We start from the raw sequence: 13,200 nt of genomic DNA on the forward strand, positions 1-13,200 counted from the left end.
ACTGATCGTCACCATCACACATTGCACAACATGCTCTTGCATACAGTATGGGGGTCGGGCTCTTTGCTAGCGATGACAGTGAATTATTCATGGTATAAATCTTCGCCCTGCTAATAGAACTGGATCATAAAATATTGATGAAATCCAAAGCAGCGCGTATTCTTACTCTGAACCACTGTGAAAGTGTGAACATCCTCACCTGGGTCATTAAAGTGAGTTAGAGGTCATAGAAAGCCTGCTGCAGTATCTATTTAGGTCACCCCTGAAATTGTATACCGAGACTATAGTGAAGGGCCATTTACATGTAACAAAGAGAGGAAAGGGAGCTTGGGACTTCAACAACAAATCAACAGGCCTGTCGAGGGGAAAAACACACTGATAGTTCCACTCCATCTTTGTTCATACGTGGAATTGTAAGGGTTAATTTCTTTTCTTCCAGAGGGGGGCTTGTGCCAGGGCCAGACAAACACAGGAAGTCCGCCCCACAAGAGGAGGAAGCAAACAGGAAGCAGAAGGTAAAACAGTGGCAGCCGGTCAGGAATATCTCTCTGCACTGCGTCACCAGGGGAGTACAAAATTAGGAACACTTGAGACGAGCCTGTCTCAAGACCAAGGAGGCAAAGCCTGAAGCTAACACACTTTAGAAGTCTACACACAAACACACACACACACAGCGACAGAGCTAAAATTGAACTCCAGCGTTCAGGCATTGGGCATCAGGAATGCAGAAGTGTGTGTTAATGTTTTCACTGCTTTGCTATTTGCCTGGTTAATGTTTCCCCTGCACAGCCTAAGGTTCACTGAGCCATCTAGGCGTCTTCTGTGTGTCTCAGGTGAACATGACCCCAACCCTACACCCCCCCCCCCCCCCCACACACACACACCACCACACACACACTTCACTGAGCTACACCTTGGTGTTAGCACAGAGCAAAGGAGTTTGAAGGGTTAAGTCCTGGAGATGGCTCTGAGGCTGGGGAGAGGAAATGAGAGCAGGGAGACAGGAATACCAGCCGCGCATGCATACACCCCACCCTCCCCATTCAACCCCACCCAGCCTTGGCCCTCACAGGGAGAGGGGGGGGGGGGGTACATGTATGTGTGTGTGTGTGGTGAGGGGGGATAATTATAGAACTGCTGCTAAGCACCAGGGAGGCTCTGGGTGCCACGACAACCAAGGAGAGGGAGGATCTAGGTTTTTTTTCAAGAGGTTGGCTACTGAGAGGCATATCAGCCTAGAGGTATAGGCATCATAAAACTGATATTGTGCTGACTGGAATTAATGCAAAAGTCAATAGTACACAACCTGGAAAAAATGGTTATTGAAAGCACAAAACTGTATCCAACCAAAAGAAGTGTATCCAACTGTGAAAGATATCTTCTGTTATTCTGCTCTTAATATTCTATTGAAGTTCTGCATTAATCCAGGAGTCTGGAACTGAGTAACTGGCCTCTGATCATTCATCTTCCTGGTTTGGCTATTGTTTACAAAATCCAACAGATTATTCAACAGGACACCACTAATTTATTTTCTTTGTTATGATCACCACCCTGTACACAAATATGACTCACATGTATGTTGAAATGTCTGGGAGATTAATCACGGCCACGCCCGCTACTACCTGTGGAGACTTTCGGCTCTGTCGCCCAGGTGACTGCACCTGTGGGTCTCTCGGGCAGACGCTGCCTCAGGGGGCAGTCGGGTGGTTGGGGGTGGGGCACAGATCATCACTTCCCGCCCTGCTCCCATCTAAGGGTGGGGTCGGAGGCCAGTGTGTTCCACTGGGGAAGAGATGTCTGTTAAAAACATGGCCACCGGGATGACAGGCGCGTCTCATTAGCGGCAGGGAGCTACACCCTTACGCTCGCTCCGAGAGGTGCGGTTGCCATGGCAGCGGTGAGCCTTGAAGTGGAGTTCTGTCAAGAGACAGCCATGGGACATGCTGCCAACACCACCACCAAACCCCATCCCTCCACCGTAACCACTACCAGTAGAAGCATCATCAGCAACCCCAGCCCCCCACCGTAACCACTACCAGTAGAAGAATCATCAGCAACCCCAGCCCCCCACCCTGCCATCCAGATGAGGCTGCTCCGGGCCAATCTATATCAGACAGCACCTGCGCGCGCACACACACACACACACACAAACAGACACAGACACAGACCTCAGATCGCTCTTTGGGGCAGACGGCTAGGATGACTAATGACTGAGAGGGTTGGTCTGATGGTCCAGGAGCCTGCTGCTTCCCACCTGAGCCCCACACCTCACCAGTTGCAACACCGACCGATCGCCCACCTGCTGACTGGCTGGCCCCTGGTGCCCTCCCTCCCCAGCGCCGCTCCCATTCCCGGCCCAACAAAGCCCTCTTTTCAGCCTGTCGGCTTTCACCATGATCCGCTCTGAATGCCTTCCATTCCAGCACCAGGAACGTGACTGTGTGTGTGTGTGTGTGTGTGTGTGTGTTCGTCTATCAGACAAACACATAGGGCCATAGCTTAAGCCTGGTCATAGAAGAACTACTGCAGCCATCAGCAGACACTCAGAGAGGAAGAATATGTTGTCACAACAACACTCCATAAAAAAACAGGCAACAACAGACTCAACAAAAAGTACAATGTGAGCGAGGAACCATAAAGTTAAGATGGGAGAAGGGGGAAAAAGAGAGGGGTGAAGAACAACACACACACACCAGGCTCATAAACGGATACGACATCAGGCAGATGGGAAGAGTTATGGGCCTCGCTCTAGACAACCAGCACAGTCTTGCTCATGACACCATAGCAACTCTGTGCCACTGTTTCGTAACTAATACCCAGTAGAACAACCAGACCATTAAAAAGTCTGTCCTTAAAAGACCCCTAGGCATAATATTCTCATTGTGATGCTTCCATTGTGGTTTGACGTCTGCTCTGATCACATTTTTGTCATACCATTGGAGTCTCATTTTCATCAACACTAGGAAGCAATAAATGAAAACCAGCAGATGGGACTGGTATTTGGTTGACAGTGATGGAGGATCGACTGTTCGGGTGGATATCGGCAGTGAGTACAGTTTAGCTACCAAAAATTTCCCAAGGCTCTGACTAAGCCAAATACAATAATTCATCCTCTGTATCCAGGCCTTACTGCACTGAAAACAATCAAATACAGAGGACCCACCCCAGTCTACCAAACAATCACTTCTCCTGACAGGGGAGTCAGACAGGAGTCTCGCACCTTTGACTGGAATGAAAATGTACCTACTGCCTTGCTGGGCTAGACTACCACATGTTGCCTGTCGGCTGAGAGAAAAGCTCTGGCGATTTAAAATCTACAGCAGTGAGTGATTTTCTCCAAATAGTCCAAGCAAATAAGGCTGATAGTCAAACAAGGCTAAATCGCCCACGGCACTCTGAAGAGCGCTGAGGATTGTGGCCAACTGCACGTGACAATTTGCCTAACAAAAACAAATCTGTGCACTGCAGGTGATGAACAGGCTTGTCAACCCTCAACCGAATTAAACATACCGTAAATCAGAGTTGAATTTTAAACAAAGTGATTGTGTTGGCTTAACGTTAAAATCGTATTGCTTTACTTTATTAAATGCCAAAATAAAGTATGGTCATGACAGTATTTCGTTAATTAAACCGTCTAATTGAGTGTCAGTATCTTCCAAAACCACTGTGGTTTTAAGCAAGATGCCATGGTATGCTGAGTAATTGTGTGACTGCCGTTAACAGTGAGTGATTGTCTCTGGCAGACCAGAGTATGGCATAATGCCGGGGCGACAAACAATGCATGTGTGCGCTACGGTGCCATCACACTCCTACCGCAACAGCCTCTCCAGACAGCATGTTCACGGACCATGACGTTGAGCTAGTGATTTGAAACCTCCTTCAAGTGTAATGAACTGAATGAAAGGCGTTGGGGAGGGCAGACTAATATGTTGAAACCCCCTTTCAGTTTCAGAAAAAAGACGATGCGTTTCTTGTACGTTTGGTCCCGATCCTGTGGAGTTATAATAGAACACCGCAGTGCACCGCCGCCATCTTATTTCTATCTGGCAACATCCTACTCCCTGTTCTCGACATGTAACATGTTGACGAGGATATTTTCCTCACCCCCTGTTGTGAAAGGCCAAGCCTGCGCTCTTGATGCGTTTGGTACCCAAAATATATAATAAACGTACGAGTGTTAGCAAAATATATGGCCACAAATATATAAATAGACTTTTTTTCCCTAAAGCACGCCCACCACTGCTTCCACACGCCACCGCAATTGAAACTGGGACGTGGTTAAGAATGTCAGGGAAACATTGCGGAATGGACCGACACGCGTTCTCAAGAAAGCAACAATGTAACGATTCCTCGAATAACAGATAAAGCGCAGCACAGGGGTAACACAGGGCTCTACATTCTCTTTAACGCTAATGAATATAACCTAATAAAATCACCAGGGGTGGGGGAATGAGATGGCGATGCACTGTGATATGTGTTCACAACACAACCACTAAGCTGTTTGTCGGCATGTAGACAACACTGGTGACGCCTTAACACATATTTGGACACACTGCCAGTTCAACATCAACCAGTCCGTGATAAAGGAAATAGCGTGATTTCTTCTGGAATCACGACTAATAATAATAATAAAAAAAAAAAACAAATCAGCATTTTCTGGAAACTTCCGCATCCCCATGACCCCACTTGCACGACGGTAGGTTTGGTTAATATTACATATGTGCAATATGTATCCTATACATGCACGGACCTTAAGAATTTTTACATCAGCCCACAGTAGCTCATCGGGAGGGACACAATCTAGCAGAGTGAGAGGTAAGGTCGGACATGGTTTTAAAGCGCAAAGGATTACACGGGCCTACGCGCTCTCATAATATTGAACATTCATAGAAAGTCCAACTGCTCCAACGATTTAGCCTACTTTATCAGAAAAAAGACACGGTATTACGCTTTACATTGTATGGCCATTTTGTTTGTGCCATCTACTGTTCAAAGCCTTACGGGATGCGTAGGGAATAGCATAAGCTAGGTTACCTGAACACTAACGCAGACATTCTAACGAGACATAGCCTATATCGTTTTCGCAATGCAGACGGGCCATAACACAACTTTACGCACAAGACTGTACAAACATTATGACTATATAACCCGTATTCGACACTCGAACATAACAAATGTACACAGTGGTTCTCACGACTCCCCAATACAACAACCCGTAGCGTTCCTCAGTCATGACTATTTGTATTACAATTTCCTTACCTCAAGAGACAATGCCGTGGACGCAAGCATCAACAGGAAAATAGCAATATGGTCCCCCATGCCGAGTTTTCTTCACAGCGCCTGCGGTGTGTCGGGGTGCTGGGCTAAAATATAGCGAGGTGATTGCAGTGTCTATGTATTCGTGTCGCTGCTCCACTGAGAAATGATGGAGACCGATAGCGAGGCTGTACAGCTGCTAGCAAACAGTCACCTGACTGGACTGCGAGAATGGATTCGTCGGGAGGGGAGGGGGCAATGGAAGCAGCACAATACCCTCGCCACAGTCACACAATGGGTATAGCAGGAAACGAGGCAAAATCACTCTCCATTTATTTATCGCATTGTGTTTTAGGTAGAATAGACGTAGGCCTATCTCTCAATCTCTTTATTTTTTTGACATCAGCTAGCAACCTGCTGGGATGACGAGTAATGGCTTTTTTGGCTCTCATGCCATGTATTAAACAGGTGGAAGCTGAAAAAAAAATGTGCTTATCAGTGAGAGGAGACATGTCAACAGACATCCTACTGATTATGTTATTATGTGTGTAAGAACCGGGTCGTCCTCCAGTTGCTACGCCACCTGGTGGCAAGTTGAGGAACACCATATTTGCTTTGCTCTTATTTAGCCTCACTCAGAACACGTAAGGTCCATCATGTTCACAGAGCTCTATTATGTCCGCTCCACGCTGGCCTTGAGAATGAAAACAGGTCAGTCGGTCATTCAATCATTAGGCCTACAATACATCGTGATTTGATACAAGCTGGATGGCTCTTATATTAAAAGCTCAAATGGAAAACAGTTATTTTAAAGATACATTATACAGTTTTAGCCTAAACCTAGCACTCAGAAGGTCAAAAGTCTTGCCTGTCAAAGATTACCCGATGAGTTGGTGTTAATGAGAGCTCACTACCTTAGTCACTGATTTATTTGAGCGATTTGGCTGGCAATAATCTGTCAATACAATAATACACCCTAATGTGGAAAGTAATATTTTCCGACTGATGGCACAAAAATCGTGCATAGCCAAGGGGAAAAGTGAGATTGAAAGTATCTCTATCTGGCCTATCTTATCTTACCTAGTCAAATACATGAAAATACATCATGTTGCTTTAAAAGTGTAGCCTATCAGAGATTTCTCCAGAGGACCATGTCAATCTCATGTCTTAGCCTGCTGGTGAAAACTGAAGCTTCCATGGATGAGATTTCTGCAGTGTTATAATGCCCTAGGTGAATTCAAACCTCATGCAGACTTACTCACTTGCTTATTCATTTGGCAGACTCATGCAGACGCATGGGAACCAACGGCTTCATGCTGTGCAACCAGTTTGCATTTATTAGATAAGTCCTAAGAAATTAAGCATTTGTCACATCTCATCATGTCACATTAGGAGCTGATGCTGATGCATCTGATAACACGAAGAAAGAACATACTAAAAATAGAACCGGAAAATACATAGTAATCCTCCATGAGAAGTATGACAACAGGAGGACTTTTCATCAGTTCAACAAAACCTCACTGATACATAACAGCATTATAAGATGCAGCAACATCATATTCTCAAAACCGTATTCTTCTCAGTCAAGTTATTCTCAGGTTTTCTTCAAGTTTCAGGCCAATGGAGCTTCATTCAAATTATAGTCCATTTTCAGTTCGTTTGAGTCCAGTTATTTCATCCTGTCTTCTCTGATCAAACATAGTTTACTGACAAGTCTTTATGGCACAACACAGGAACATTTTTATATTGTATGTGCTCAAAATGGTCCTTTCAGAAAGCTCCATATTCTCTGTGCAGACAGCTACTTCCATTTCCCCTGTGGCTTCCAGGTTCTCCTGGGCTGATCCTTCCGTGTGCACCTAGCCAGAAGGCACAACATCACTGGTCTGACCAGAGAAGAACTGGGCAGTTCTTACCCTTGGTGAACATCCTCAAGTTCTTGTATCTTAATTTATAGCCCAGGAGTACCACATCATCTCGCACTGGGAGGGTGTCTGTCTACCCCCTCCCACCTCCCCCATACACAGTGATGAAGAGCAAAGGCTGCTACCCCTCAGGTGCAGATAATCGCTCACTTCCGGGTGTAGCCTGGATACGGGGGAGGAGGGGAGTAGTTTGTGCTCCTGGGAGGGGTGGGTGTATACGGAGGCGGGTGGAGATCTGCAGAGTACATCTCATAGTCGTAGGTGTAGGGTGGAGGAGGACCTGCAAGTAAACGGAGACAACCACATCAGCATTCAGCTACTCAGCATGACTCCAACAGGGGGCAGGAAGAGGTGGCAGTTCACAGTGGGGAAAAATAGCAGCTTGTGAGAACAGACAAATATCACACCTCCATTTCTATGAGGAAACATATTCAACATCTATATCTACAGGGTCACATGTGTCTGTATCTGACCTAAATGTAATGCTTTTCTTGTATTTTTAGTCTATAATGGCCTCTTACTGCTAAAAATAAGTACAGTTACAGTAAGTTGTAGTATGTTGTAAAATGTTTTACTGTGTAGTTGTTAACAATTACAATTACAATTGTTAATGTGATCCTTCGTACCTGCTTCTGTGTGTATATCTAACATTTTCAGAAGGGCAGATATGCCCTCTGGTGGTTTTTAAAAGACACTGCAAGGCTAAAAGTAAATAGTGGGCAAAGGGAAAAATTGGCTTAACTTAACCACTGGGCAGAGTGTGCTTTAACATGGAGGTATTAGTTATCCATGTATTCTAAATCCACAATAAATTGTGTTACAATAGGCTTCCTACCTACTGTAGGGAGAATATAATAACTGTGTTTATGCTGTCTATTATGCCATAGATAAGTTCCTTCCAAGTCTCTTTGAGTTATATTCTACACAAAAAAGTCTTCAAAGGATTCATTGTTCTGCATGCAATGGCTTCCTGTTTGTATCCGAACTGATGTAACCTACCAACTTAAAGTGCTACTGGTTCAAGAGGTATGTGTTTATGTGAGGTCAGGTTAGATACTTTCAGATTGGTTTGCTCAATCTTTGTGTTACTTTTGTTTTATTTCAAAGAGACTTTATTTTTATGCTGACCAAGATTAGACATCTACCAGAGCACCACCAGCACATATGTATGCTAATAAACATGCATCTCGAAGAGAAGGCATACCTCTATAGAGATATATAGATATATATAGACCCTTTCAACAACATAAACAAAAATGTGCGTTCCTAAGGCATTTCTGGGGGTATTCCGAGTATGTGGTTTAGTGACAGATCTGGGTAAGTTAATTCAGGGTAAGGGGTAAACCTCCTAATAGAAGAGCTGTATGGCTTCATTTTCCTTACAAAACAATACCTTAGGGCTTTTGTTGTAGGAGGTTTACCACTTACTCTTAGTTAACTTACCCAGGTTTGTCACTAAACCATGTACTTGGAATACCCCCCTGGTGGCACAGAAAACAACATTGAGCTAATGATGACAAACAAAAAATTGTAGAGCATTAACCTAAAGTCCGATTCATTTTCATTTCAAAGTATTTGGACTGGTTTGGAACGTTTTTTTAACTGGAAGCCCTCAAGGAACAGATTAAAAGGGGCTATTAGTGACTGTGAAATCTAGTGAAACTGATACTGATACAACACTGCCCAGAAATGCGAACCGGAAGCCTAGGAAAGGGACGTGGAGATAGAGGGACAGAGTGAGTCATCACCTGGATATCCCTGTGACACCGTGTTGATGTAGGACGTGCCAAAGACTCCAACGCGAGCCCCTCGACCGTTCTTCACACACATGCAGACAAACAGAAAGCCCGCCGCCACCGCTCCCATCAGAAACACCACGCCAAATACGATGCCGGATATTGCCGTCCCCCTGGAGTCACACACACACACACACACACACACATACACACACACAAAGAGATTTGTCACAGGCTTGTCCAAAAACAATCACCCACATAATTGTTCACACAATCATCCTATTTTCAGTTTTCAGCCCACCATCAACAAGTCATTCTGACCCACAGGCACTGTGTTTTGTATGCTTTAAGAGTACAATTGAATGCTTGTGAACGGATGGAGGGCCACCCAGTTAGCTCCTGATTGTTTGCGTTCTTGTTTGGGCTATCTAATTTCGGACAGTCTGAGTCAGGAACTGGAGAGGATTTTTGGCTTGGGAGACACAAGGGGTCAGGGGATGGGAAGGGTGTGTTTTCACACATACACACCTGACCAAACATGTCTCAATAGCTGACCACCATGCCCCGTCCAAATGGCTTGGTTTATCTCTCTCTTTCTATCTCTCTCTCTCTACCAGCCACACAACTCTCATGCTGTTAAAGGTGTGTGAGTTGAGGAATCATTTTGTAAATAAGAGGGTTATTACATATGGGTAATCTTCTATCAATCTATTTGAATATCTAAGAGTATAATCTCATCTGAAGACTGGCACAATCTCCATGGTGTGTGACATCAGATATCGCCTTAAAGCCATTCTGATTGAGAGAGAACAGCTGCATCTGCCAGAGACATGTCAAAGGCCAAGCCCAGTATAGAGGTCAGTCTCGATGGCAAAGAAACAGTCTGCGATTCTGTGTGTGTGTGTGTGTGTGTGTGTGTCTGTGTGTGTCTGTGTGTGTGTGTCTGTGGCTCTGTGTGTGTGTGTGTGTGTGTGTGTGTGTGTGTGTGTGTGTGTGTGTATGTGTGTGTGTGTGTGTCTCTGTGTGTGTGTGTGTGTGAATTTATCTTGTTACTCACGAGAGAATATCACCCACGTAGGCATAGTAGGAACAGCAGAAAGGAGGTGCTCCATCGCAGCAGTACTCTAAACAGCCGTCACACTGTGCTTGCCCTCTCCCTGAAACACACGCAGAAAAAAAACATGCAACATTTTAGAGATATCACTTCAGATATAAACACACACCTAGGTACACTTTAGTATTATCATGCTACAAGAGGAGGCAAAGGCAATTTATAAAATTGCCCAGACATCACAGACAGACAGACAGTTGTTTAATATGAATTGCCTGCCGCAAACCTTTTACTGTTGGCTGAACTGAAAAGTATTGTAGCCTGACAGGCCTGGTGATTCCAAAGTTTTGTATATAGTTACAAAGCAACAGATAGTACAGAAAGCAATAGAACCATTTAGATGAGGATGATGTTAACATCCTTTTCAGAAGAGTATACAGAATGATACATGGACAGTCCTAAACTGACTGTGTAACACAGTTTTCAGAAGAAGAGCCAGACTGGCCAGTTTTAGAAACACACATTTGGGTTCCTGATGTGTCCTCCAGCATCCAATCACGACTTCTAAAATTATGATCACAGAAATGATTATGCCTTATTGCGGTGACCGGCGGCATGCAGCCTTGCAATTATCTGGTAAAATAAGATTCACACATCCACAAAAAAACATACTCTAGCACACACACTAGCATGTGCACACACACACACAGGGTGGAGTTAATGTAAATCTCCACGGCAACAGCAGTTCAGGAACAGGGCATGTTGGCACTTCATAGAAATAGAGGTTTAATCTCAGAATCATCTCACAACTTGCTGTCACTCTCCCATATCCCCTGCCTCCCTCTCCCTCCCTCTCTCTCTCTCTCTCTCTCTCACACACACACACACAGACTTGTTTGAATTAAACAAGCAACACTCACACACCTCATAAGAGAGGCAAGTTTTTCTAAAAATCCTTCCATGACAGTACGTATACTTGTGCAAATATTAGTAGGCTACCTCTCTCTAACTGTCTTCTATGAGAGCCACCAAACATGTCTGGTCCTGTTCTATTCACTGTATTCTCCTGCCATTATTTAACAGCCTTCTGACTTGACTTTGGTAAAAAAAAGTGGAGGGACCTCATATTCTAGCTCCTCTGTATATGTTTCATCAATTAGTAAAAGGCAACGATTTATGCATTGTTGACTATACCTCTACTGTAACTTACTCTAACTTATAAACTACAAATAGTTTAGGAATGCATTATAATGACACTATTACAACAACACTGTTCCCGCTTAACAAATGATAATAAGGTTGAACTGTTAAAATCCTACCTAGGCTATCTGTCTTACCTATTTTATCTATCTATCTAAAATCAAATCTAACCCTAGGCCTATACAAGAGACATGAATGAACAGTGAAATGCTGGTGCTTGGGTCCATGGTCAAAACAATATTCAGTTAAGCATGACATATATTTCAATATCTGTGCTTCATCACCACGAACCCCTGGCTCAGACCTCTACTTAGACACAACAAACTGTTGAAGAGTTCACACAGACACATAGCCTACTCACAAACTGAGGAAGAGTTCGCATAGATACATACAGATGGAGGAAAAACTGGGTTGGGTTCCTGGTAGTCTTGCCACAGTGGCTATAAGTCAACGGACCTTTTGATGTGTGTCTGCTCTGCCTGGGTGGTCTAAAGAGGTCCCCTCTTAGCCTACCTCCGGGCCTTGTCGGTCAACACGCCCGGGACAAAGACTCCATACAATCCTTGCCACCTCCAGGAGAACCCCTTGCACCCCTTCCCCTCCCCCACCAACACCCCAACAATTACAGGACTTTATGTAGGAAACAAGTCGGGTTTTTTTGCGATGAAATTCGTTTTTAAAACTAGATACAATATCTACTGACAAGACAAGTCTTATCGTTAAACTTTTTGTGGATTTTGAGGTTCATGAAAAAACTGAGTGGACCTAATCTAAATTTCTTAGGCCTAGGTCTACTTATTTCAGATCAAAAAAGACCAATTGAATGGATAAACAGACAAATTAACAGTACGCTGCATCCTACCTCGTAAGCTACGAGAGAGCGCAAGCTAGCCTACCTCTTTCATCCTAATACGGTAAAATTAACAAGGCTGATTAATGGTTTGTCTTAGACAAAAACAAACAAAAGGGCCTGATTCTGGTGACGATAAATTAGGATGTTCTTATTTTCAAACAATCAACTACTTACCGGCAAAGAGGCAGAGCAACAATGATTCTCTGAGCAACTTCCAGCTCGTCTGTCCGGTTCTAGATGCAGAATTGTTCATGTCTTCTGATCCCTTTCCCCACAAATGTTAGTCAATTTAGAGATTTAGTTTGAAGTTTCCATCAGGAATAAATTCATCTGAGTGAAACGCGAAAATTTAAATAAGCTCTAGTTCATTCAAATAAAGAACTGTGGAGCTGCCGTGTTGGCTGAGTTTACCCCTCACTTTACAAACGGCGCAAACGCACTCTCCCAATTTTCCACGTGTTCCCTCCTCCTAATCGCGTTCCCTTGACTTCTTCTTCTTTGTTTTCCCTTCCTCCCTTTTCTAGTTTTTTTTTTTCCAGGTCCTCCCCTCCCCCTGCCACTCTTTGCCGAATACTACTCTGTCAGGAGTCCGCTTGGATGGTGACTGGGACGCGACCATGTAGCCTACTGTTTATAGTCCACCGGAAAATTAATAAATAAATATCACCCCTCCCCTTGTCACGACATCGAGTAGCCTATTATCCTCAAAGTACCGGTTATGGGCAATTACTGAGGGTAAGCGTAAACTACAGTGGGATGGCCTCACGATCATTCCGGTTTCTTCAAAGCAGGCATGCATCCAATTGTGTCTCACTGTTTCACCTTAAGCCGGCATGCAGTCTTTGCCCTCGGGTTTGTTTGTTTTTTCTCCCTTGATATTTGTTTCTCTGAAACAGGCTGTCCCTGAGAGGATATTTTTACCACACTGCTCCATGTGTGTCACGAATCCTTTTAGAACATCTTGGACAAGAGAAGAGGAATTATCTGTTTGGAGATAACACGCATGTGACAGAGAGCACGCCTGTCTTCCACCTTAACCCTTGACACACAGCTCTGTCCTTACCATTACCATACTCATCATCATCATCATCATTGCCCTCCTTTTCACTGTTTCTTGTGTCACCAATACCTTGAGTCATGGAGTAAGTTTTGATAATGACCGCCATTCATCTGCACAAG

At 44.3% G+C, this 13,200-nt stretch overlaps 2 protein-coding genes across 2 annotated transcripts in view; both read right to left on the reverse strand.

Moving 5' to 3' along the window:
- appa (amyloid beta (A4) precursor protein a) overlaps positions 1 to 5,437 on the reverse strand; it is a 28,469-nt gene extending 23,032 nt beyond the window's left edge. Inside the window, exon 1 of the mRNA XM_076296853.1 lies at positions 5,260 to 5,437. Within this exon, the coding sequence (XP_076152968.1) occupies positions 5,260 to 5,319 (60 nt within the window). The 5' untranslated portion in view covers positions 5,320 to 5,437. The remainder of the gene's footprint in view (positions 1 to 5,259) is intronic.
- Positions 5,438 to 6,570: 1,133 nt separating this feature from the next.
- cyyr1 (cysteine/tyrosine-rich 1) lies at positions 6,571 to 12,581 on the reverse strand. Its single transcript, XM_076297390.1, has 4 exons — positions 12,196 to 12,581; positions 9,975 to 10,074; positions 8,930 to 9,090; positions 6,571 to 7,461 (listed from the first exon to the last, which is right to left on the reverse strand). Exons 1-4 carry the CDS (start codon positions 12,272 to 12,274, stop codon positions 7,328 to 7,330), a joined length of 474 nt encoding a protein of 157 aa, XP_076153505.1. The 5' UTR covers positions 12,275 to 12,581; the 3' UTR covers positions 6,571 to 7,327.
- Between the last annotated feature and the right edge of the window lie 619 nt (positions 12,582 to 13,200).

Source organism: Alosa pseudoharengus, unplaced genomic scaffold, assembly GCF_046254945.1.
Source record: "Alosa pseudoharengus isolate Yale_2024_CS ecotype anadromous, Long Island Sound unplaced genomic scaffold, YU_APseudo_1.1 YU_APseudo_1.1_scf_20, whole genome shotgun sequence".
NCBI lineage: Eukaryota > Metazoa > Chordata > Actinopteri > Clupeiformes > Clupeidae > Alosa > Alosa pseudoharengus.

Coding starts and splice junctions, on each gene's coding strand:
- cyyr1 (XM_076297390.1), bottom strand. CDS start 12,274: ATGAACAATTCTGCATCTAGAACCGGACAGACGAGCTGGAAGTTGCTC. Junction 9,091..9,974: donor TACGTGGGTGATATTCTCTC/GTGAGTAACAAG, acceptor GTGTGACTCCAG/GGGGACGGCAATATCCGGCA. Junction 7,462..8,929: donor GGTGTCACAGGGATATCCAG/GTGATGACTCAC, acceptor GTTTACTTGCAG/GTCCTCCTCCACCCTACACC.